Raw genomic sequence first — 26969 nt, forward strand, 5'->3', positions numbered from 1 at the left:
GTTTAGTTGTTTTAAATGGATCAGAAAAACTTTACCCTAAACTGGCATCCCCCATTGGGTAGATTGGAATCTTTTGCCCTTACTTCTCTAAGCAATCTGTCAGACACATGTCCCACCGCATCACAGGTTCCCAAGATTCCCCAAGGGGAGCGGAACACCTGGCAGAGTAGCAGTGTCTACTATCACCAAGGCTTTGATTTCAGGTGTAGCAATCTTTGTTTTAAAATCAATCAGAAAGGAAAGAGATTCAAGGCACACAGTGAGCGGTAATCCCGTAGGTTTGTCTAAGTCCAGCAGGTAACCTGACTGGTCCAGTAGGTAATCTGATTATAAACTGTGCACTGTCATTGACAATAACAACCACAGAAGTGATGTCTCACCTGTAGTGTGATGGCAGCTTTCTTGGTCATGGACTGATAGACACCATTAAATTCTACATTGTGGTCGAGATCATACACTGGGCACTGTAACATGCATGAGGGATAAAAAAGGAAAGCATCACTAATGTCATAGTATACATACCACACATGCCACCTGGATCACAGGGGAGGGGGTCCCTACTGAGCCAGAAACCATGAAGAGTTTTCCCCCAGAACAGTCATGAAATAGTCCTCCTAAAACTTGATGCCTTGTTCTCTGAAGTCAAGGTCACTTTATATCAGAGAACTGAAAAGATCATCTTAAAGTGTATCACACCTTTCCCATTTTTTATTAACACCTTGTGAAACAGAAAGGGCCTAATGACACAATAAAAATTTTTAAAAATAGAACAAACAGGTTTCTGTTTTTCTTGTGCAGCCCACAAGTTGGTCTTCCTTGTTCTCTGTCATGATCCTCCCTCCCTCCCTTCATTCCTTTGTTTATTTTGGTGAGGAGTCAGCTGCTCTCTATCTCCCCAGATCAATGTCTACAAACACAGACTGCCCACTTGTGTGCACAAGATACTGTTTTTATTATTTAGCGGTTTTGTCAGGAATATGTAGTACAAGGATGACATGGTGCTCACCCTTCTCTCTCATTTATCCTGGGACAATATGGTACTCCATATTGGAAGGTTGACAGGTTATGAAGACTCACCATGATATTCTGGACTGAGACAACAGAGCATGGATAAGCCATTTCAGACACAACTTTAATGATAACTGAGTCCACATCTTCAGGAAATTTGTATAGAAAATACTAAGAATAAAAAAAAGAAAGACAGGATTTGTTAATGTTAAGAAATGTTTACCGTCAAAAACTCAAGCTATTTTCCCATGAATAAGGTGGTTTCCTCAAATATTAAGCACAAAGTTCAGATGTAAATCTCAGTAAGCCTCCAGTAATTCAGTCAGCCATTCATCTCTTGCATATTGAGCAAATGCTCTGTGCAGGGCTCAGGCACTAGGAACACAGCAGTGAACAAGAGAAAGGAGCCATTTCATACAATATTGCCATATCATTTTTTATGGTTTTTCCTTCTCAACTAAACTTTGCTACACTTCATTCCAATTTTGACTTAAGAAGATGCCCCCAACCCTTTCAATTAAAGATATGTGAAACGTGACGGGAGACAAGGTTTGCCTCTGTGCGGTCATTTTGAAATATGAAGCTCCTCTTTGAAAAGCAGATAAGCCTGTTCTTCAAGAATCTTAACCACATTCCCATAGGCAAGAATTAGCACTAGACCCACCCTTTCCCTAGACTTTTTTACCAAAGAATCTATTTCCTGGCTGGAATACAGTGAGATGACATTTAGATTCAAAGACCAAGCCCTACATCTAGCCTCCTGAAATATGTTCACAATTTTGGGCGGAAGTATTTCTCAAATATCATCAGAATAAGGAAACACTTATAATAGATAAAAGTTACACTATTTATCTACTTAGATTATCAATCCACTGGAAAAATTCATTAACTCTAAGCCTTAAACATGTTGCTAATAATGAAGAAAGGGGACTTCTGCCCAGTAGTTATAAATATAGAAACTGGTTGAGAAGCTTGACATGAAATACATGATTAAAATTTTGAGGAAAACAAACAAAGCAAACCCCTATCCTAGGGCTTTAGGAAATCTATCACTTTAAAGGAGAAGCAAAACCCGTTAAAACTTCATTTTGCATTCCAGCATCCTCTTTATTAACCTTATTCTGAGAACCAGAGCAATAAAAATAGAACTTTTTCAACAATCCAAAGCCTTCTGATGGGGAAAAAATCATCTCAAGATTAAAGAGTGTCATTAACGCTACTTTTTGGAAGTCTGTTTATGCCTTGTAACAGATGGCAACACTCTCAAGAACCCACTTCATTTTTGTGCTTTTATTTTGGAGCTTGATTCAAATACATATAATACAGGGCTCTTCCAAAGGTGAATACTCTGGAATTCCCAAGAGGCGTTCTTGGTTCTTAGGGGAACCATACTTTGTAACTCAAAAGCATTATTATGGTTACTATTAGCAGTAATGAGCATCACGTATATGCCTGTATATTCTAGGAGTTGGTTTTGTTCAAGCTGTAGACATCTACCGAAGCCTTATCTGTATACCAAGGTATTACTAATCGTTTTTTACCTTTAAATTACCATAAACCCCAAATAAATAAACCCCTTGCCTTGATAATCTACTTTTACCAGAAAGAAGCAAGTGACAAGGATCCAAAGCAATGCCTAGAATTTAGGCTAAAAATCACCATCTTGTGTCCTGATTATCTATCCAGTTTCTGTAACCTGCTTCTATCTACAGGAATAGAGGCAGACAGTGGTGTTTCAGGTTGTCTGAGTATGTGCAATAGTTTGGGTGGACTTACAGGAACAGAAAATTTTTCCTACAGTTGAAGAGGTTATAAAATATAGGCCGAAATGGGAACAGTTACGAGTAAAGTAAGACCTTCAGAGATGTCAAAGAATTTCTATTTTTTTTCATGCATTTGTTTTAAGTATATTTTACTCTAGTTTGTGATTTATATACAAATTATTTGGGCTTTAGTGTTTAATACTTCTTTAAAATAGAAGCTATAATATATAATCATCACTGATTTTCAGTCTACAAAGTACATCACGACATTCAGTCTATCATATTTATTATAGCTTTCGACAGGACTATTAGACTGTACTCTTTCTGCAGTTGGGGTACAAGTTTTCCCCTCCCTTTCTATATAGATATCTCCCATTGCACCTAGCAACTAGTGCTTTCAAATATTTCATGAATTAAGTGGCTAATACTCTGAGGGCAATGGATCGTGGGACTGTAGTCCTCTTCTGTCAGTGGGTGGCAGCATATATGCACTGTGGAGGCTTTCACTGATGGGAAATTTAACTCTTCAAGGTGTGCTGGAGTTGGCTCTTGCAGGTCTGGGGAGCTGATTGTGCACATCGATTCCAAACTCTGTGTTCAATGATGTCACGCTGGCAGCTTGAAATCCGCCAGAGTGGAGGTATTTATACTGCAGAAACGGGCAAACGCTACAAAACAGGGCTTTCACTCTAAGAACCAGTTGTTAAATATCCACCAGCTCACAAGTGGTTGTAACAGATTTACAACGTTATCCATATAAGATGTTAATCCCAGTTTTAGTACAGTTTATCCAAGGCCATTTTTGACAAAGTTGCATTACAGCCTACAGAAGACTTATAATAAATATCAGGACATTAAATAAATCTGTTTTAAACTTGCTATTGCATAAACTTCACTCTTTCAGAAGCTATGAAAGGAAAAAGGAAGGTAGCTAGAAGTGTCACCAGAAAAGCAGCCTGAGTCAATCAAAGTTTTCATCTATTTAGTCTGTTTATGATTAAGGCCTAATGGAGAGCACACCACAGATATCTAATTCTTCTAATAATTTTTGTCAGCATTCCTGTTCTTTCTTAATGACAGGAGAAACTAATTAATTTTACCCATAACACTGTAGAAATTAAAATCTGTCTCATTTTTATTGTACTTTCAGATCAATTGATTATTTTTGTATCTGTTTAGTGGTGGTCTTCCACTCTCTGTCTCCCCACCCCCATCCTGATTATAAGGTCCGTGAGGGCAGAAGTTGCACCTGTCTCTTCTTCATCCTTCTATCCCTGACACCTAGTACAGTCTAACACTGTACTTGGTATATAATAGGCCCACAATTTTATGAATGAAGGTTGAGCCAAGGAACATCTGCAAATACTTCATGCCTCCCATTTTACACCAATTCAAGTGATAAGGTTAAAGGTATGTCTAAAATCCCAGTTACATGAACAACATTCCAAAAGTACAAATATAGCTCATGTTGTGAAAGATCAAGGGTAACGTCACATGCTAACTCTACCTGTTACCATGGTTTCTTTGGGTAACACCAACAGGAAGAATCATGATAAACTTAAAGCCCTTCACTTACCTGGGGTTGAGAGGGACTGGCAGTGAAGTGAAAGGCAACGTTTGTCCTGAGAAATATCAGAGGGAGAGGGGGAAGTGGGAAAAGTGAAAGAAAAGCATAAGTTAGCAAGCAAAAATTATTTATTAAAAAAAATCTTAAACTAGATGCAAGGAAAACCCTACCCTTTGAGAAAGGAGTTCCGGGCCCATAAAAGTGACAAAGTACGCTGCATGGGAACTTGGTGGTTTCAACTCTCAAGAATGATCAAATTGGGGAAGGGATCAATTTTATGTCTTTGTAAACCCATGAAGTCATACCTATACAAGTAAGTACTTTGTTGACTTTTATAGACACAGTTGTCTTTGGATTCTCTTAAGATTTTACAATCAAGTACAGGGTTTAGGTATCAGAAGTGGTCTGGAAGAGAGAGGAAAAGAAGGTTTGAGGTTCATTTGCATAATTCAGATAGCACTTCAAAATTTTGATGTATCCATGGCAAAAGATCACTTTTTAAAAAATGTGGTGGAGGGCTTCCCTGGTGGCGCAGTGGTTAAGAATCTGCCTGCCAATGCAGGGGACACGGGTTCGAGCCCTGGTCTGGGAAGATCCCACATGCCGTGGAGCAACTAAGCCCGTGAGCCACAACTACTGAGCCTGCGCCTCTGGAGCCTGTGCTCTGCAACAAGAGAGGCCGCGACAGAGAGAGGCCCGCGCACCGCGATGAAGAGTGGCCCCCGCTCTCCGCAACTGGAGAAAGCCCTCGCACAGTAAACGAAGACCCAACACAGCCAAAAATAAATATAAATAAATAAATTAAAAAAAAAAAATGTGGTGGATAGATAATCACCATGGGAGGGTCTCTAGGGATAGGAGCATATACTCTTCCTGCCCCCAAGCACCCCCAGTCGTCTACATTTCCCTCCAAGGTTGTGTCCTCTTTGGGTTAGGCATTGCCTTCTAAGACCCTTCTTAAAATGCACATACCGCCAAAAGAATATAATGAAGTTATTTTCTCTCCAATTACTAATTTGCTGTGAATTATTTTATTAGATATTTTATTAGATATTTTCATTCTTCTGTGAAAGACAGAAATGATCCAGCACTGAGGAAAGCAGAGTGTGAGGAGCATGTGGGAACCATACATCTGTAGCGTAGAGCGCTATTGGAAGGAACATATGTGAACAGTTCAAGAGACTGGAAAACAAAGAGAAATTTGGTCTTCTCTGTAGTCATGTAAGGGCTGTTTGGGGCTTTTGTTCTTTCTGGTTCTTGCCTCATTTTTAGTTGTGAAGATCACTCACACATGCCCACTGCACTCTCAATGCCTGTGTCTGGGGAATGTCATGATCCCAACTGTCCAATGTGACCTGCACTTCTGGGAACCTGAACCTGAACTTCTTCTGGGGTCCTTCCCCAGCTTAATCCCCCAGTGCTAAGGAGTCTTTCTCTCCACTCCTAATTTTCCTTTTATAAAAATTAAATAGTTTAAAATTTTTATTAAAGATTCCTTTAGAAAGGGTATGTCAGGACATTTAAGCATGAAGTTTATAATTGGAGGTGTTGTTTAGAAGTCATAAAATTTGAGCACTATTTCTAAAGGTAATGACGAACAATTCAGGCTCTCAGCAGACGAGGCTCAGAATTTAGCAATGGATACAATTTGTATATATTCACTCTCAATAGAAATCATCATTAGAGTCAAGGATTGGTTCTGCTGACATATGGTTAATAACTCGTGATCTTAAGTCACCTAAAGAAACCAAAGTCAGTGTCAAATCCAGTTGTGTGTGTGCTCCTGAGATTCCACAGCCAGAGTCTGGACCGGCGGTGCTGTGTGTGGCTCTCAGCGTGTGGGGAGTGTCATCTGCTGTTACCAGGGCAACAGGGGGCCCTCAATTCTGTTTGTTGCCAGGTCAGGGGAACGAAGAGGAGAGTGATTTTCTTGGCTGGCAACAGACAGTGTAAGATTCCAGAAGCAAACAGTTTTCTTTGGCCAGCAATTTGTTTTTAAATTCTCCCCTGTCACGTGAATTCCAGTTATAACATTGAATGTGTGGACATTGATAGGAATTTTCTGGGTTTTTTTTTTCTTGTTCTTTATGTTTGCTTTACTAGTACAACACATACAAACTTTGAAAACACTTTATTTTCTTTAAGGCTATCACATTTAAGTCTTCTCTTTCTCATGGAGTCAACAGTGTGAACAAAATAACCATGGTGCCTGTTGCAGATGAAAGGTTCTGTTTCCTTCCCCATGGGCCTCAGTGGAGGTGAGGAAGGTTTATTTTATCAGGTGTCATTAAGCAACAGAACAAATCTGATTGAGATTTAGTTTTAGAGAAGGAAGTACACAATTTTTGACTTATTTGAAAAAATTAAACACAGGAAACAAAAGTTTATTCAATAAATAAGAAAACCCAAAAGCTAATTTTGTTTCCTCATTTTGGCTAGTTTGAGGGAGAGGGAAAGAGAAAAGGAACAGAGGAGTCAAGAGAGATGGGTGTGCAGGGAAGGGAGACAGGAGAAGAGGGAGGAAAGGGCCCATGGGGAAGGGAGGGAGAAGGGGGAGAAATATCTACAGGAGAGTAATAAAACAGAAGGAAAAGGAGGGGGGGATGGGAAGAAAGGGTAAGTGGAAAGACAGGCAGAGACAAAAACTAAGTCGTTTTTGAGGTGAGTACAGAGAGGACTGTGAGATTCAGGGCATCATATTCATCTGACAGCAAGCCCCTAGCCCAGAGCACGGTGAGCGTTCAAAACCCTCACTTTGTCAAAGGAAATTACACTGGTTATTCACTTGGACTATGGACTTCAGAGTATCATTTCCTGTTATCTCCTTACTGCCATCTGTCATGAACTGCCTTTGCTTATCCCAAATCTTTCCCTAACCCTCCATCATCTGTAACCCTCCACCTCAAGGCTCTGGTTGAAGTATAAACTCTCCACGCATGTGCTAAATCCTGTCTTTTCTTCCCTCCTCTGGGACGCTGCTTCTACAAAAATCCAACTCTCCTATAAATTTTATCTGCCTTTCTACTCCTTGGTTTATAAATATACTCTAGTCTCAACCATTTTCAAAATAAATAACAAACAAAAGCACCCCCCAAAATTGCCCTCTCTTCCCCAAATTTCTCTCCTTTGATGTCATTCTGTATCCTTCTTCTCCTTCACAACCAGCCTCTTCAAAGAGTGCTCTGTTCCCATCCCTCATTCATTCTTTCCTCTCCCCACTGCTGTCAGGATTCTTTTTCCAGCATCTCCCTGAGGTTGCCCGTCACCTCCTTGTAGCTAAATCCAGTGACTTAGTCCCTAACTTTCTTTACCTGCCTGTGACAGCTGACACTGACTGCCACTTCCTCTGTCTTAGAACTTCCTCCCGTGGGCTCTGTGACCCCTGCTTTCCTGGGTTTTCTTCCACACATCTGACTATGCCGACTCAGCTTCTTCTGAGAGCTCCTATTTCTCAGACCATCCCTTATATGAGAAGGTGACCCACAGTCCTGTTCTTGATCTCCTCGTTTTCCTTAGCCACATACATCTTCATTCATATATGTATAATTATATATATTATAATTGCCATAAAATCCATATATATAAATATTCAGTTGCCACCAAAACCACAACAATGCTAGTGAATCACAAGTTTCCATGTCCAGCCCAGGGCTATCTCCTGAGCTCCAGTCACAGAAGAGTGTTTCTCTGCTGGGCTTCTGCACTTCACCGGCCCTCAAGCATCTCAAACTCCATATGATCAAAATGGAATGTACTCCCCTTTCCCTGACCCTGACCTGCCACGTCTGTCGATAAGCCTCACCTGACTTCTGACATCATTGTTGGAGTTGTCTTGGATTCCCTTTGTATCCCTTCCACAGCTGACTGCTCACCAAGTCTTACTGATTCTATTAGTGTAAATGTAACCTGGATGCACCTGCTCCCACCTGAAGCACTGTCTTTGCTCAGTAGAGCATCCAATAAGAAAAAAAAACAACTGAAAAACAATGTAAATCATTACTGTACTCTACCCCAAAATACCAAAGGGCCATTACATAGGATGACATATAGCAAAATGGTCTAAAAGCCTCTTTACTCATCCATTTCCTCAAAACTCTATTACTTTTCACAGCATAGTAGCTGAGCTATCGCACTCAGAACTCTCTCTCAAAACAAAGACTCAAGATCCCTACTTAGAAGGCTAGAGGAGGGTTGAAGGCTTCAAGTACTCATGTAAGACTATATTTTTGATTCTGCCACATGTATTTTTTGAATCTGTGAATTATCCCCATGTGTATTACTTGACTCTTTTTCTCCCTTACAACTTTGTTGCTGCCATGATATGTTCAGGTCCTAATAATTTTTTAATTCTTCTCTGTTCAAACTTTTTATTTGTCTACATGCCTCTACCCTCTCCTCTCCAGTTCATCTTCTACACGGCTACTAAAGTCATCTCAAAAATCAGACCTGTTCAGGATATTCTGTTGCTTAAAATCTTTTAGTGGCTCCCATAACCTTAAAGATGAAGTCTAAACTGCCTGGTGCAGCAAAAATATCTCAAAGATCAAGGACTGGGTACTGCCTGTTTCTCCCCTTACCTCCTGTAACTCCACCTCAGGCACCATATGGACCAGCCTTCCTGAAGCTTCTACTCAGTGGCCTCTCTGTCGCTCAGCCCTCTCTCCTGAGCATCGTGCTGTATAAGTTCAACACTCTGCCAGGCACTGCACTTCAAGTTCAACATGTCCCAAAGTGAACTTACCATCTTTTCCTTCCCTCCTCAAAATTCTCATTTTCTCTTAGGGGCACCACCATCTACAAGTTAGATGATCATCCTAGACTCTCCCATTTCCCTTACCCTGAATATCCAATCAAGTTTTGTCAACTTCACCTCTCAATTCTTCAGTTCATTTCATTATTTATCTTGACCACGGCATCAGCCTTCTAATTTCTCTGCATCCAGTCTAGTCCCGCTCAAATCCATTATCCATACAAATATCACAACATAGACAACTGTCTAAATTTCTTTCTTTTTCTTTTTAAACTATCTATCTGTCATGCATTTTCCATTCTTGGGAATATCTTTTTTTTTTTTTTGGCCGAGCCACATGGCTTGTGAGATTGAACCCAGGCCCACGGCAGTGAAAGCAGGGAGTCCTAATCACTGGACCACCAGAGAATTCCCAACAGCCCTTCCAAGCGCCTCCCACCCCAGGATCAGGTGCCTGCCTGTTCCTGCAGCCTCCTGCTCGTCCCTATCTGCAACTTCACACTCTGCAGCACTGAGTGCCAGGGCAATGGGGTCTGGGAGAAGGAGTAGGGGCAAAGCTGATATATGTGCATGTGTGGAGGCAGGTTGGGGAGAGCTAAGACGGCAAGGAGTAATGCTTTAAGGCAGAAGTTAATTTTTTAAGCTGGATTTAAATAAATAAATGCTTCATGGAATTGAGAAACATACTTAGGGCAACAAAAATTAGGAGGACAGTGTTAAACAGAAAGTAGAAATAGCATGGTATAGTGGGAACAGCTCAGAACTGCAAGTCAGAGCTCGAATCTAATTTTGATTTTGTCCTTTCCTGGCTGTGTGAGTTTGGACAAATCACTTAACCTCTCTGGGCATCAGTTTGCTCATCTGTAAAAATGAAATGAGTGGATTCAATTCCCAAAGTTCCTTCTATTCTTAAAATTTATGGTTCTAGAAAAAAAAAACAACATTTGTAGCCTGCCACTGAAAAACATACAACAGAAACTGCAATGTTGGGAAATTTGAGTTAGTTCTTCAGTGTTTCTCTCAATACCTGAGTTCAGATCTCCCCACACTGCTCAGCTCTTGCCTGTTACCATCATCCTCTGGATTTCTGAGTTTCCAGCAAGGCTGGTGTGGGACAATCCAGAGCCAGGGAGGAAGAGACACATATATCTCAGTTACCATCTCTTCTCGGGCTTATCTTATTCGCATAAAACCCCTGGTAACTGTGTGCATTTTGAAATGCTCTGCATGTCTGGTTGCCGAGGTCAGGTCACATTGTGAGAGGCGGAAACAGAAAACAATATGAGGGAATAGACTTGTAGTTTCACCACATGCGTATCATTCAATAACCCTCTCACAGAGTTGTGACCTTATGGCTTCAGTTTCACAGAATTCAGTTCTCCAAAGGGTCTAATTAGCCTCACAGATACCAGCCCTAGAATTCAAGTACACTACTACCAGGTGACAGCGACAGGTCAGACACACAGAGACCAATTAGTAAATGCAGGGGTTCTCCAAAGTTCAAAATGCACTCCGTTCGGGTAATGTGCTGCCACCTCCTTCAAATTATGAGCACGAATTCCCATACTGTTTAATATCACAAATAAATTTAGTTATTAAAACAATTAAACACAAGCACCACATTTAGAAATTGCTTAAAGGTAGTTGTTCTCAACTCTGCTGCACATTAGAATCACTTGGAGAACCTTAAAAATATATATACTATAATGCTCAAACCTCCCTCCTAGAGACTCATATAATTGATCTTTTTCTGCCTTTTTTGGGGGGGTGGTTCTTTGCTCTTGAAATTATCACATCACTTTTTTCTACACCAAAATTAACGGAGGGACTTGGAAAAAAATGCTGTAACTACTTCACCATCCTTCTGACCATTCATTAATCTATCTGTCCATCTGTATTTATGGGTATACACTGTCAAGGGGTGTAGAGAGGACCAAGATAAATATTTGATTCATATCAGCAACTCCACTGGCTACAGACTTCAGAATAAACTGCCTTGGAAAATTTAAGGAGAGCTTTATAATAGAGCAGAACATTCTGACCAGAAAAATAAGCTGCAAAAAAGTAGTATGTAAATATTCTAAAATATTCTTATTTTTAAAAAATTAATCTTTTTATTGAAGTGTAACAAACATATAGATAACAAGTCATAAGTATATATCTGAAAGAATTCTCACTAAGTAAACATAGCCATGTACTTCTTTCCTCCCCGACAGTACCACTGTCCTAACTTCTAACATTACAGAATAGTTTCACCTGTTTTTAAACTTTATATAAATGGAATCAAACAGTGTGTATTCCTTTTGTCTGGCTTCTTTTGCTCAACATTTTGTTTGTGAGATTTATTCATGTTGTTAGGTACAAAAATAGTTTGTTTTTATTGTTGTGTGATATTCCTCGAATGAACAGCACAATTATGTATCTAGGAGATGGGTATATAACTAGGAGCGGAACTGCGTTGTCAGTCCTTTCAAAGTATAGCAGTTTGGTAGGTGCAGTGGAATCTCATTATGGTTTTAATTTGCATTTCTGACAGCTGATGAGGTTATGTTTTTGGACCATTTGTATAGTTTCTTTGGTAAAGTGTCTGTTTAAGTCTCTTGCCTATTTTTTTTCCAGTGAGCTTGCCTGTCTTTTTTATTTTTTAGAAAACAATTATAAAAATAATACTAGTCATTTTAAATAGTTGACCTGTGGTTTGGTTGATTTTGTCCATTGTTAATTTGTTCTCTATTTCATTGTTTTGTGCTCTTATTTTAGTACTTACTTACCTTTCTTTGAATTTTATTTTCAGTTCTTTTTCTAACTTCTTAGAATGGATACTTAACACAATGATTTTCAGCCATTTGTCTTTTCTGACATATACATTTGAAGCTATACATTTTCCTGTAAGCAGTGCTTTAGTTGCATCCCAGAAGTTTGGATATGTATATTTTCTAAAGATTAGGCATCCTATCATTTTGAGATGCAGTTTTCAAAATACATTAATTAGCTCAAGTTTGTTAATCATGTTGATCTGCTCTTTTATAGCAGGTGTTGGCAAATTTTTTCTAAAAGGGCCAGATAGTAAATACTTTAGGCTTGCAGGCCATAATTTCTGTGTCCCAACTACTCAACTATGCCATTGTAGTATGAAAGCAGCCAGAGACAATATGTAAATGAATGGGTAGGGCTATGTTCCAATAAAACTTTATTTACAAAAACCATTGGCTAGTATGTGGGCCATGGTTTGCCAATATTTGTTCTAGGTACTACATACCGCTATCCTTCACTTTTTGAAAATTCGCTTTATGCCAACTTGCTACCTTAGTATCTGTTTTCACTAACTGAAAGAAATCTGAAGATTTTTGCTTTTATGAAAAAAGATGAAAAGCGAAAACAGTGCTCAGCGTTTGTTTTGCAGTGTGCACCCTGAGCGGTGAGAGTGGCACCGCCACCGCCTTCCCTGGAACTACACTCAGCATCTCAGCATCAAGCCACCATAGCTGTGAATTGTGTCTGGGAACCTCTGTGCTTTATCTCAACTTATTCTGTGCATCTGTTAGCAAGATGTGTCCTAAGGTAATTGCTTCTTTGCTTAATATCATTTGGCTTATAAAAGGTTTCACAGGAACACTCTACTTTCACACAGTGGGGGAACCCTGTACATACATTTTAAAATTTTGGTTTGTTATTTTATTAGCTATAGAGAAGGCTACCACAAAGATTGTGAATTTGTACACTTCTTCTTCCCATTCTGCAATTTTTGCTTTGTATATTTTGAAGTGATATTACTAGGTACACAGAAATTTAGAATTTAAATTTGTCTTCCTGGTAAACGATTATTTTAGAAATACGGAATGTCTCTATATCTAATAATGTTTCTTGCATTAAGGAATATCTTGTATAATGTGATATAATACATCAACTTTCTTTTGTTTAGTATCAGTATGGTGTTTCTTTTACTATCCTTTTATTTACATTTATACATTCTTTTTAAAGATTGTACTCTTGTAAGCAACATATATTTAGCTTTCTTTTTTTCTAAATCCCATTTGACATTCTTAGTCTTTTACTTGGCATATTTGAGTCTATTTATATGTCATTTATTTTCATTGGGTAAATATAAACATTGATTCCCCTTCTGAGACCTTCTGTCTCTGTCCCAAAGTTCTAGTGAGAGGTCAAAGTCTCAAGTATCGTTTCTGTTCCTGAGATCTCCTCATTTTTGCCTCAGAGAATCTATTTATTTCACTGAAGCGGAGTCTGAACCTTGCACCCACCTGGGTGCCAGCCCCCACTCTGAGCAGTGCTCAGACTCATAGGCTCCAAGATTCTTGCCCAGAAGAAGCCAGAGCCACGGAAGGGTGGGTGGTACTGGGGACAGCAGCCAAAAGCTTGCCAGTGTTTTCTTTTTGATTTGTAGGGGTTCTTTATATATTCTGCATATGAGCCCTTTGTTAGTTAGTGTTGGAAACATATTCTCTAGTCTATGGCTTGTCTTTTTGTTCTCTTAATGATACCTTTTGATGAGTACAAATTAAAATTTTAATATGACCAATTTAATGACATATTTTTAAAAATTTTATTTAAAACACTGAGAGGGGAGGGAATAGTTTGAACCCTTGAGAAACCTTGAACTTAGAGTAGGATAGGGCAGGAAACTCCCTGAAGTTTCTGTCCTTATTAAGGAATAATCTTAGCCTTTCTGTTTACATTTTCACACAGATTTATGCAATATTTTATGTGACTAACTCTGGGAGAGAATAGATCCCTTAGAGACAATGCCCTCCACTGAATTTATTATACTCCATGTCTAATATAAACAATTCGAGATGCTGTATCCTGACTGATTTGGTTTCAAAGGATGGTAGAGCAAGGAGAATGAGGAAACAGTCATAAGTTTTCGCACAAAGCCACATAACATATTATTTTCAACCTGTATACATTCCTAACCAGAAGGAGAAAACTGGAATAGTAATAAGGGTAAGAAAAATAGCTTAAGATCTTCCTTAAAACAAAACCAAAACTTCTTTCAGGAGAGTGGCACTGGTGAGTGACACAGAAGTACCCATCACTAGTGCTTGGATGTCACACTTGCTTGGACGACAGACAGGAGGGGGCCCTCACAGATGCCCGGGAACAGATACACCTATCAGGTGCACCTCCCTCTGCTCTGCTCCAGTCCCCTACTGCTTCCCCCTTACACAGATTAAGGCCCTGCTGCCCAGCTGTGCACAGGAGAGTTCAGAAGTTGCTAAGACAATAGGCCAAGTGGATGATTTCCTTCTGGAGTGCTGATCTGGGAGGAAGGAAGCTGGACTGAGCACAGACAAGGTCAGGAAGAGCAGACAAGCAAACAGAGAAAGGCCACAAGGAGTCCCGCTTACTGAAGCTGGAAGTGCTTGATCTTGGTAACCAGCAGTCTGTACTGGGCACCCAGGGGTGCCATGGATGCGACATCTACAAATATCAGTTGCTCCAGAGGCCCTGTTTCATTGGTTGCTTCTGAGGGACATAAGGTGCGGCTCACTTCCTGGTAGTTGTAGCTCCTCTGGTATCTGCAGTAGCCAGTGGAGAGAAAAGCCAGCGAGAAGGAAAAGACACTCAATGAATGAGAAGGGAAAGGAACATCTCATTTCACTTCTCCCTGAACTTCTTTCCAAGTCCTTATATTTAAAATTTCATACTGGACCTACTGATAGTAATTTTAGAGCTACTGTGTTTGGCACACATTGTGTGACATTATAACACAGATATGAGGGCTGTTGAGTGCTGAGCAGTTCACTTAGGTGTCTTCAGTACCAAATCATCCTCCTAATTCAGTCAGGAAAATTATCAGATTTTGAAGGGAAAACTGTTCTGATAAAACAACCAGTTGATTCCATTTTTCCAATCTTCAAGCTTTTGCTAAATGAACATAAAGAAAGCCCCAGAGTCCAAGTCAGGGCATTAGAGTCAGCATTTCAATCCTCACATGTCTTAACCTTCAAAAATGATTTAACACTGTACTATGTGCCCATGTCTGCATGCCTTCTGGTTTGTTCTTGTTAGTGCTCTAGTGCCTTATACAGCTTCCCCTGCAAAAATATAGATTCCACGAGGCAGGGATTTCGCTGTTGTCTTCCACCACTGTATCCCCAGCATCTATCATTTAGTAGCGCTCAATAAATATTATGGGATAAAGAAAGTACACTCGGTGAACATTATGAAGAATTGGGGGAGGTGTCACTCATTGAAGTTGACTGTGGGACCTAGCCCTGACCTTGGTGGATGACCCGCTAACCAACCAAGAGTAACAGAACATTCTGGGTAGAACTAAAATGTTAAACGTTCTTCTAGGTGCTACAAATCTAGACAGAGTGCTTGTCAGAACCTCAAAGAGGAGAGAAACTGAACAGAGCTGAACGGTCAATGCACGCACCACGACAACTGCTTGCACTTAGCATGCCTAATATGTCAACATTCTGCATGTCTGATTTCTCCTTTCACTAGGGAAAAGAGCAATTAAGGTCTAGCACATTGAAAGAAAACAAAGGTAATGAAGCTGTTGGGGAAATATCCACTTACAGTCCTTGGAAGAGCAGAGGAACCTGCCAGGACAGCACCTCTTTCTGCTGGCGAACCACGACCAGGACCGGGTAGTCGAGGTTCTCGGAGGAGCTGTTCACATACACCCGCACGGCATTCACCTGCGAGCCAGGGCAGAGGGAGAGGAAATGCAAGTCACACGCGCACGCGCACGCACAGACGTGGTACATCACAGCTGCCATTGGAAGCTCTGAAAAACTTTAATTCATATGTTTGCTGCTGACCATAGACACTCCAAGTATCCCAGCTGTCTTCTCCTCATTCATATTGTAACCATAGTCAGTTTCGACACTGATTGCACAATGAAATCACCAGAGGAGATTAAAAAAAAACCTGATGCCTGGGTCCAACCCTCAAAATTTTGACTTAAGTTGTCTTGGGTGAAGCCAAATTATGGAGGTTTCAAATGGCAGGCTGAGGAGTTTGAATTGGGCGGTCAACACAAGATTAGGAGAATAAGCCCAAACAGAAAAAGAAAGATGTTGATGTGCTTCTCTTCTTATCTAAATGCTAAATATACAAATATCTTTAAAAAAAAAAACCTACAAGTGCCTCAGTTGCTAACAAACTTTAATTTTGGTTTGGAAAATCATTCTGTGCTTCAGACCAAAATGTTATTGCCACATTGTGGTAAAGTCTAGCAGATGGCCTGATGCTCCCCCAGCAACAAATACGATAGGGGCTGAAGAGTCTTCTCTTTGCCCTGCTCCAAGGCATAGATCAATCCCCAACACTAAATGCTTTGTTATATCAGCAGATCCGTGGCTTCTTCTGAATACATGTGTTACCCCAAGGATTGAACACTATCATGGCTGTTTAAAAGACAGGAAATTGAATTGTGCCCCTGGATCTAGATGGTTTTGGTGTTTCCCTTCAGTTTTTTTTTTTTAAATAATACTATAGGCAATAGAAAAAAGGCAAAGTAAGAAAAAGTTGATCTTTCGTATGAGATTTTTTTTCCCCTAATGAATTTAAGCCCTAGTGTTCTCTTGAAAACCCCTTATTAGGGGAAAGAATTGAAACAAGAAGGGCTTGCAGTGAAACCCTGAAGATCTATGACATGTGCAAAATGGAAACTGAGAGGCAGCAGAATAGCATGGGAATCATAGATTATTACTATTTGGATCTCTTATATCATTCTTGATTAAGACACTTAGTTTTTTAATGTTAAAACCGTCCAAGATTAATTTATAATTAGGTAAGAAGTGCTTGCTCACGAAGGGAACGTTTTCTTGTGCCTGTGCTCTACATGTTTCCATGGAAATTATGCTGCAGCTGATCATTGCCAACACCCTGTCTCTAGTGCAGACCTCTTTCCTAAGCTCTGGATGTTCCACAGGCACCTCAAACTCAACCTGTCTGAAGTGGCACCTGTCACTTCCTTCACCCCTAACTTTCATTTCTTCTGAATTTCCTTGCTTCTTGAATGGCCTCACCACACAGCCATTATTCTGAGCCCGAGTCATCCTTGATTCCTACTTCTGTAGCATTCTCCATCAATAGGTCATCAAGTTCTTCATAGTGTTCATACCCAGATCCTCCCCTCCCCCACCAATGACACTCCTAGTCCAGTCCTTTATCACTGTGACCCTTCCTGACAGCACCTTATCTAGTCTTCTTATCCCCAGGGCTATACTCCCTCAGATGCCAATTTCATCTTGGCATTCTCCTGCTGAAAAGGCCTTCAGTGGCTCTGGGAATTTTCAGATTTTCCTCCAAAGGAATGGGAATAGTATTTTTATGACAATATAGAATAGAATAATAAATCCTCATGTACTTATCCAGCTTTAATAATTATTAAAAATTGTACCATTGTCTTTCATTTACACCTTCCATTTTCCACACACATCCTTTTTGGATTGTTTTAAAGTAAATACCAAAGATCATACCTTTTCATCTGTAAATATTTCAGTCTATACCTCTAAGGGATAAGGCCTCTTCTTTTTAACATAACACATTACCATTATCATACTCAGTAAAATTAATAATAATTCTTTAAAATCACCCAATATCCACACAGTGTTTGAATTTCTTCATTTGTTTAAAAAATTGTGCTTTTTTCAGTTTTTAAATTTTGAGTACAAACAAGATCCACATATTGCATTTGGTTGATATGTGTTTTGAATCTCTTTTAATCTAAAGGTAACCCCCCCCCCCGCCCCCACCTTTGGGCATTTATTTGTTAAAGAAAACAGCTCACAAAGCAGCAGTACAAACATGAAACACCCACATACTAGATTTTGCTGACTGCACCCTGTGGTGTCATTGAACAGGTTCCTTTATCCCCTGTATTTCCTGTAAACTGGCAGTCAGAGCTAGAGGCTTGACTAGATTCAAGTAAATACATTTCTCCATCTTTTCCTTGGATTTGGAATTAGTGTCAAGAAAGTTTTCACCACTCCAGGTTACTGAGGCCTGTATTTTCTTCTAGTACTTTATACTTCTAGTATCATATATTTTTTTAAAGTATTTGTTTATTTATTTATTTATGGCTGTGTTGTTGGGTCTTCGTTTCTATGCGAGGGCTCTCTCCAGTTGTGGCAAGCAGGGGCCACTCTTCATCACGGTGCATGGGCCTCTCACTATCGCGGCCTCTCTTGTTGCAGAGCACAGGCTCCAGACGCGCAGGCTCAGTAATTGTGGCTCACGGGCCCAGCTGCTCCGTGGCACGTGGGATCTTCCCAGACCAGGGCTCGAACCCGTGTCCCCTGCATTGTCAGGCAGACTCTCAACCGCTGCGCCACCAGGGAAGCCCAGAGTATCATATTTTTAATACTTAAATCCCTATCCCTTCATGATTAATACTAACATATGGTATGAGGAATGATTTTAATTTCATCTTTTTTTTTAATATGGCTCTCCAGTTGTCCGAGCACCACCTATTAACAAGTCCATCTTTTCTGCACTGATTTGAATTGCTCTGGGCTTTTCTTGATTACTGCCTTCTTCTCTAGTTTCTTTGCCTGCCAATCCCGTACATGGCCAATTACTTGCTGTTTCTCAAAAGGGCTCTGTCCCCAGTGATTGGCCTTTCAGTATCCTTCTCATCACTCAAGTCCTTTGTTTGGGATGTCTTCCCTGATATGTCCCCATCCCATCAAATAAGTGGGTGTCCCTCTCTTGGGTGGGGGCATGTGGCCTCTGATTACCTCTATACAGCATATTAATACCACTGTGAAATAATAGAAATATGGCCTTTGCCCCCAGTTCCTGGAACAGAGCTCCTAAAACCCTTGTATTTTTCTAAGTGATAAGAGCACTAGTGGCATATTTTGTTCTAATATTTGGTCTTATTCCTGACTGCTGACAGAGCTCCTAAATCCTTTGGAATTTTCTGGGTGACAAGAGTCTCTTTTGTTCTAATGAAGAGACTCTTGGTGGGCTCCTGGATAACTTCAGTATGGGAGCTGGTCACCCAAAAGACCTAGCCATGATTAGAAGATTGGAACTTTCAGTTCCACCTCCATCCTCCAGGAAGTGGAGGGGGCTGGAGATTGAGTTAATAATTGATCATGCCCAAATGATGAAGCCTCCATAAAAATTCCTAAAATACAAGGTTTGGAGAACTTCCAGGTTGGTGAATGCATCCATATACCAGGAGGATGGAGCAACCCAACTCCATGGGGATAGAAGCTTCTGTGCTCAGAACACTTTTGGACTTTTCCCTATGCACCTATTCTATATTGCTCATCCTAAGTTATATCCTTTTATAGTTATATCCTACTATAATACTATAGTAATCTAGTAAATAAACTGTATTCCTGAGTTCTGTGAGCTGCTCTAGCAAATTAATCAAACCCGAGGAGGGGGTCATGGGAACCTCTGATGTATAGCTGTTTGGTCAGAGCATAGGTAATAGCCTGGACTTGTGATCAGCATCTGAAGTGGGAGGGAGGCAGTCTTGTGGGACTGAGCCTTAACCTATGAGATGTGATGCAAACATCAGGTAGACAGTGTCAGAACTGGATTGAATTGTAGGATACCCACCCACACAAAACTGCTTAATGTGTGGAAAACCCATAAATCTGATGTCAGAAGTACTGGGTGAGTAGAAGAAAATAGAAGCTAGCTTTTTCTACAGACAACCACAAAACACTTTTTCATGCAGTCAGATTTATTCCTTTATTCTTGGTCACTTTAAAAAATTGAGATATAGATAACATACCACACAACTCACTCTTAAAGTGTATAATTCAGTAGTTTTTAGTATATTCACAGAGCTGTGCACCCATTACCACTACCTAATTCCAGAATATTCTCATCACCCCAAAAAGAAGCCCTGTACCCATTACCAGTCACTCCTCATTCCCTTCCTCCCCCAGTGCCTGGTAACCACTAATTTAACTTCTCTATGGATTTGCCTATTTCACATAGGATATTTCATATACGTGGAATAATGTAATATGCTCTCTTGTGTCTGGCTTATTTCACTTAGCATAATGTTTTCAAGGTTCTTCCATGTTGTAGCATGTGTCAATACTTCATTTCTGTTTATTGCTCAATAATATTCTAATTGAATGAATATACAACGTTTGTTTAATCTTCAGTTAATGGAAATTTTGGTTGTTTCTACGTTTTGGCTATTACAAATAATGCTGCTATGAAACATTTGTAAACAAGTTCTTGTGTGAACATGTGTTTTCAATTCTTTCTTTTTAAAAAAATTTTTGTTGGAGTATAGTTGATTTACAGTGTTGTGTACAGCAAAGTGAATCAGTTATTCATATACATATATCCACTCTTTTTTTTTTTGGATTCTTTTCCCATATGGGTCTTTATAGAGTACTGAGTAGAGTTCCCTGTGCTTTACAGTGTTTTCAGTTCTTTTGAGTGTATACCTAGGAGGAGAATTGCTGGGTGACATGGTAACTCTTATGTTTAACTTTTTGAGGAACAGTCAAAATGTTTTCCAAAGAGGTGCATCATTTTACATTCCAGCAATTTACATTACCAGCAATGTAAAAGTTTCAAATTTCTCCACATCCTTGTCAGCACTTATTATTGTCTGTCTTCTAGATCGTAATTATGTGGGTGTGAAGTGGTGTCTCATTGTGGACGTGGACCTCTCAGTATTCTAACATTTAGTTTACTTGCCTGGCTCTTCTGCAAAGCTGAAAACTTCACCTTTGGCATCTCTGGTGCTGGCAAAATGAATTAACTTAGAAGCAGGCTCACTTCTGAGGTTCATTTAACACAAACACCAACTTACAGCACATGTGTTTAGAGCACACTTTTGTCTGGCTTAAATCTATAGCAGTCAGAACTGAGGTAAAAACCTAAGGAAAGCTGTGAACTAGGCCAGCTTCATCTTTTGCTTGTCTGCTTCCCTTTTCGTTACCTAGGCTGCAGTCTTCTCCTTCCTTCTTAGGTACTTAGTTCCAGAAGGGATTTCCCTCCATTTTTTGTTTGTTTGTTTGTTTTACATGTCACTCTAAGGCAGTGATTCTCAAATTTTAGTGGGCTTTTTAGCATTTGAATCTCTCAAACCCCCCCTCATCATTTCTGGAGTAGAACTTAAAAATAATGTGTTTTTAACAGCATGCTAGGGGATTCTGATACATGTGGATTGGAGCCCACACTTTGGGAAGTACTGTTCCAAAGAAACCATCTCGTAGATGGCCCCATTTGTCAGCAACTTGCCAACTGCCCATTATTATGAGATGCACAACCGTGGGATCACCAATGTCACTAGCACGTCTGGAAGCTAGTGTGTCTGGTGGGGCTGAAACTGAGCCAGCAGGAAGGAGGTCTGCTGGGAGCAGAGCAGGGCAGATTGTTACTCCACTCCACTCTTTATCTCCACACTCTTTTATTCCTGGTCTGGCTCTTGTAACCCACTTAGTTTTTTAAATTATTTAATAATGATCTTACTAATTATAATAAAAAAACTCAGAGATACTGGCATAATAAATTGCAAAAAAAATACATTAGAGTGGGAAATAGAAAACACTGAGCAGTTTTTCAAGATGAGCAGTAATGCACCACTCCCAGGAAAGGATAAAAAGTCCTGTTAAGATGTTGCTTTGCTTTTCCAGAGGCCAATATGCAACTGAGAAAGTTGGATTACATTTGCAGCAGTGAAGTCAGCCATGTAAAGCCAAAACTAAATGAAGGTATTGACAATACATAATGGACCCTGATACCTGGTAACAGACTACTGGTTGTTTTTAAATTTTATTTTATTTATTTTTTTTATACAGCAGGTTTTATTAGTTATCTATTTTATACCTATTAGTGTATATATGTCAATCCCAATCTCCCCAGACTACTCTTAAGAGCCAAGATTTTCCCTCCTGTTGCTTCTTCCTGTTATCATGACAACAAGAGCACTTTTATTACATATATCTTGTTCTCTTCCTATGGTACTACAAGCAGGGAATTGCATTATAACTATGAGGGAAGAATTATTTAAGTACTCCCATCTCTGATATTATATAGATCACAATTACAAAAGGTCTTAAAGCTTAGAGAGTCCCTTTTTAATCTTTTAGAACATGTCAGTAGGGAAAAGTTCAAAATTACAAATAATCGAGTTCTGTTGCAGAAAGAGGGTGAAAATGAGTTTAATTCAAATTCTAGTTTGGTTTTGCTAAAATAATGAGACTGTAGGCTTTATTGGAATATCAGATTAAGAATCAGAGATTACTGGTTTCCATTCTTAGGCACACCATTGTTTTCTGGTGTGATCCTGAAAAACTGATTCCACTTGTAAAATAGCTACCATAGTATTTGCTAATGGTTCCTTTTCCTCATGTTACAAACATTATGAAACGATTTTTTTTTACAAACACATACAAATGTTATTTGGTAACTGTTTTAATAACCCTGTTATGTTCACTGGGTGTGTATTTTGGGGGTGTTTAGGTTCTTTGGTCCTTCTGTCTGTCCTTCCTTCCTCCCTCCCTTCCTTCCTTCCCTCTTTCCTACCGTGCCATGCTCCCTCCATCATTCATCAAATAGTCACTGAGTCAGGAGCTATGGGAGGTGCTAAGGATATACTAAAGGGAACCCTGTCCTTGAGTAGCTCATCATCTAGTCAGAGAGACAGATGGTGTTATCATCAAAAGCATAATGTGATGATATTATAGTAGCAATGTGAGCAGGTGCTGTGGGCCCCCAGAGGACAAAGTGGCTACCCATGTGGAAGAGTCAGAGTAAAAAACACAGAAGCTAGTTGGTTACTTCCCAAGTTATAGGGAAGTTGGGATTGTTCACATACGTCCTGCTGTTGCCTGCCTGGCGCACATGACCTTGACTCATGGCGTTAGAGAACCTTGCATCTGGGAAGGGACTCAGGGAGATCATCTAGTCCAAAGGTTCCATTTACAGAGGAGGAGCCCGAGACGTAGAGGTGATATGATTTCCCCAAGGATGCTCAGCTATGGAAGAATCATTACTAGAACCCAAGCTTCTTGCAGCCCAGTCCCCACACAATGCTTGGTCAGATCATGTTATCATCACCATTTTGAATCCCTGACTCCACTGAACACCATTGTGGATGTAGACTTCTACTGTGACATCAAGAAGCTATATAAACACCATAAATGAAGGGAGAGACAAGCCACGGTATAGGAGATGTTATTTGTACATATATAGCAGACAAAATATCAGTATTGTGAATATATAAAGAATCTTGAAGACTCATAGAAAAACACAATAACCCAATAGAAAAATGGGTAAAGGATGCACACAGCAACTGAAGAGAAGACTGACCAAAGAACATGTGAAAAGATGAGAATATTTTACACTCATCAGAAAGGTAAAGACTCAAAAGTATGACAATACCACATTTACAAGGATGGAGAGAAATAGGAACTCTTGCATATTGCTTATGAGAATGTTATTCGGTACAACCATTTCAGAGAACAAGCTGGCAATATCTACTAAAGCTGAAGACGACTTCACATTACATCCCAGCATTTCCACTCCTAAGTTTACACAAGGTCATGAATAAGAATGAAATGAAATGAAGTAGATTATGGATCAGGGTGGATAACTCTGAAGAAGATAAATTAAGAGAAAGAGCAGGTTGCATGATCCTATTTACATAAACTTTGTAAACAAACAAAACAATAATATCTGTCTATCTTTCTATCTATCTATCTTTAGTAAAATAATATCTATCTATCTTTGGTAAAAGATATATACATGGAATTAATAAGCACCAAATTCAAGACAATTGTTTTCAAAAACTTGGAAGGATCTCAGACTTAGCCCCAGTTGCCACAGTTTCAGAGATATTGATAGAAGACCCAGACTCCTGGGTTAGAAGCAAGTACATTATTAGTCTGGTCACAACATGGGCAGAAAGCCTGCCTGAACTTTGCCCCAGAGAGGGACACCATCTCTATTTTCTGAGGTGTTCACTATACAAATGTCCTTGAAAGAACAGTGTAGAAAAATTTCAGTCATTGCCTTCCTGTAAGATGTGCAGAAATCAAGAGACCTATGAAGAACTGTCTCCCTAAAATGGTTACTTTGGGGGATGAAGGAAGAGGATGGGTGGAGGTAAGTAGGGAATTACAATCGTCTTCTTGTTTCTTAAGCTGAGTTGTGGGTACACTGGTGTTTGTTATATTATTTTCTATACTTGTTTATGTGTCTGAAATATTTCATCACCATCATCATCAAGAAGCCGTGATGTGCTGGCGTTTGTGTTTGCCCACTTCTGAGCAACAACCCTCATTTCATACATTTTATACAGGTTCTTTGTTTTTGTTTTTGGCCACGTGGCTTGCAGGGTCTTAGTTCCCTGACCAGGGATTGAACCTGGGCCATGGCAGTGAAAGTGCTGAGTCCTAACCACTGGACTGCCAGGAGATTCCCTGTACAGTTTCTTTGCTATTCAAGCAAGTGGCAAACAGTCTCCAAAACATACTCTCATATAGTCTGTCCTTACTAGTGCTTGACCTGCTTATACTAACTTCACCGATTATAGCCTGCCCACCTCCCCACCCACCTTGTGCACGCGCAGCCAGCTGGAAAACTTTACATTGTCTTTGGTCTGATTAACATAACTTATTTCTCCATTGCTCTTCCCTGGAAAAGAAATATGAAGATGAAGCTAGTACTGCACTGGACAGTAATGTGCCAGCCTAGATTCCGTGTTATTAGGTGTGTGAGTTTCCTAGGGCTGCCGTAAGAAAGTATCACAAACTGGGTTCTTAAAACAACAGAAATGTATTCTCTCACAGTTCCAGAGACTAGAAGTCTGAAATTGAGATATCAGCCAGGCCACGCTCCCTCTGAGAGTCTGGGTAGAATCCTTTCTTGCCTCTTGCTGCTTCTGGTGGTGATGATCAATCCTTGAGGTTCCTTGGTTTGCAGCTGCATCACTGCAACTCATGCCTCTGTCATCACGGTATTCTCTCTGTGTGTCTGTTTCACATTCTGTCCTATTCTCTGCGCATGTCTGTGTCCAAATTTCCCTCTTCTTATAAGAATTTCAGTCACATCGGATTAGGGCCCACCTTAATAACCTCATCTTAATTTGATTACATCTGCAAAGATCCTACTTCCAAATAAGGTCATATTTACAGGTCCCAGGGGTTAGAAGTTCAACATATATTTTGGAGGTGGGGACATAAATCAACCTATAACATTAGATCTGTAGAATTTTTGAGGAATAAAGCCATTCAGGTACAGATCTGTACCTTTCCCTGACCAGCAGCTTATCTCCAACTTGTACCCACCTGCCAAGAGCCTTCATGCTGAATGAAGGAAGGCTTGCTGGGAGAGTCCATTATGTGACTGTTGTATGAAAACAGCTGCCCTGGAGCCAAGTGGCCTTGCAGTTCTGAATCCCTTTCTTTCTTTCTTTTCTTTTTTTTTTAATAAATTTATTTATTTATTTTGGCTGTGTTGGGTCTTCGTTTCTGTGCGAGGGCTTTCTCTAGTTGCAGCGAGCGGGGGCCACTCTTCATCGCGGTGCACGGGCCTCTCACTATCGTGGCCTCTCTTGTTGCGGAGCACAGGCTCCAGACGCGCAGGCTCAGTAGTTGTGGCTCACGGGCCCAGTTGCTCTGTGGCATGTGGGATCTTCCCAGACCAGGGATCGAACCTGTGTCCCCTGCATTGGCAGGCAGATTCTCAACCACTGCGCCACCATGGAAGCCCTCCTTTTCTTATTAGAGGCTGGAAAGTCCTAGTAAATGAAGCATTTCATCCCACAAGTTTTATAACTACTGCAGGGAACTGAGCTGCTTTAATCACAGGTTATACTTTTTTTTTTTTAAAGATAAGCTTTAAAGTAATTCCTGTAGTTATTGATGTGACTGTTTAAAATTCCCTCTGCCTGATGTAGCCTTGGAAAACCATCTTCCTGTAAACTTATGCTATAAGGCAGAAAGATACATAGAACTGGATTTTATTTCTGGCACTACGTCTACTATCTGGGTGACTTTGGACATTCTCAGTTTCCCTCAACTGTAGAATGGGAACAGTAACACCCAAACTATCCACCTCCCTAGACTATGGGTGCCCTGTGTTTTGTGACCTGCCGAGCACCAGGCAGGGCAGAAGGCAGAGCTGTCCCACCCGGGCTCTGGGTTGGGGCGGTGCTTTTCCACTCCCACGCGTTCACCAATCAATCAGTTATTGACTGTCTTTTTTCTACGTGTGGAGACACATTTATAAGCCCACTGCCCCCGGGCAGAGGAGAAGGTTATGCAGTCCCATCTCACATAGGATATTAATTTCCTTTCGCAGCTTGGCTTCCAGCTTTCCTGGAACAGCTCATTCATCTCATCGAAAAGAGCAGTTTACCCCCTTGGGAACTATTTATTCCCTATTCTTTTAGATTCTCAGCATTACAAAAATGAATACAATTCAGAGCACTTTCCCAAGAATCATGCTTTACAGACCCTCATCTCACCAGTTTCATTATGCCAACAATAATCTGGACAGAAATACATTTATATACTCTTTCCTCTTTTGGCTTATGATTTAAATTTTATTTTAAACATTTCAATTCCAATAAAAACATGGGAAAACAGTGAAGAGAGGTGTAATGATTGGCAGGCCAGGAATATAGAACAATATATGGTCTAGATTCTAGCTACTTTAGGATGAACTTTGTTCATTCTATAAATATTTGACTCCCCACCCTGTGCCAGGCATTGTTCTGGGCATGGGAGATACATTACTAAGCAGTGTGGACATAGCTTTTTTGCCCTCACTGAGATCACAGGTTTACACATGGAATGCCAATTCAACAAACAAGTGCATTAATATTCAAGTTGCTGTGGAAGTGCATGGCACAGACTTTCCAGGGAATATCTTCCTAAAGGATGAGTAGGAATTAACCAGAAAA

General features: G+C 40.1%; 2 protein-coding genes across 6 annotated transcripts in view; one reads left to right on the forward strand and one right to left on the reverse strand.

Moving 5' to 3' along the window:
- SPICE1 (spindle and centriole associated protein 1) overlaps positions 1–26969 on the forward strand; it is a 178664-nt gene that overhangs the window by 48422 nt on the left and 103273 nt on the right. The window lies entirely within an intron of this gene.
- Positions 1–26969, reverse strand: part of SIDT1 (SID1 transmembrane family member 1) — a 90788-nt gene that overhangs the window by 46533 nt on the left and 17286 nt on the right. For 3 of the 4 annotated variants that reach the window (XM_082460175.1, XM_082460174.1, XM_082460176.1), the window contains exons 2-6: positions 15638–15759; positions 14458–14628; positions 4348–4393; positions 1078–1179; positions 381–464 (exon numbers count right to left, since the gene is read on the reverse strand). In XM_082460175.1, the coding sequence (XP_082316301.1) occupies positions 381–464; positions 1078–1179; positions 4348–4393; positions 14458–14628; positions 15638–15759 (525 nt within the window). The remainder of the gene's footprint in view (positions 1–380; positions 465–1077; positions 1180–4347; positions 4394–14457; positions 14629–15637; positions 15760–26969) is intronic. The other variant, XM_082460177.1, reaches the window with a different exon arrangement.

This window comes from Balaenoptera physalus, assembly GCF_965194825.1.
Source record: "Balaenoptera physalus genome assembly, chromosome: 4".
Taxonomy (NCBI): domain Eukaryota; kingdom Metazoa; phylum Chordata; class Mammalia; order Artiodactyla; family Balaenopteridae; genus Balaenoptera; species Balaenoptera physalus.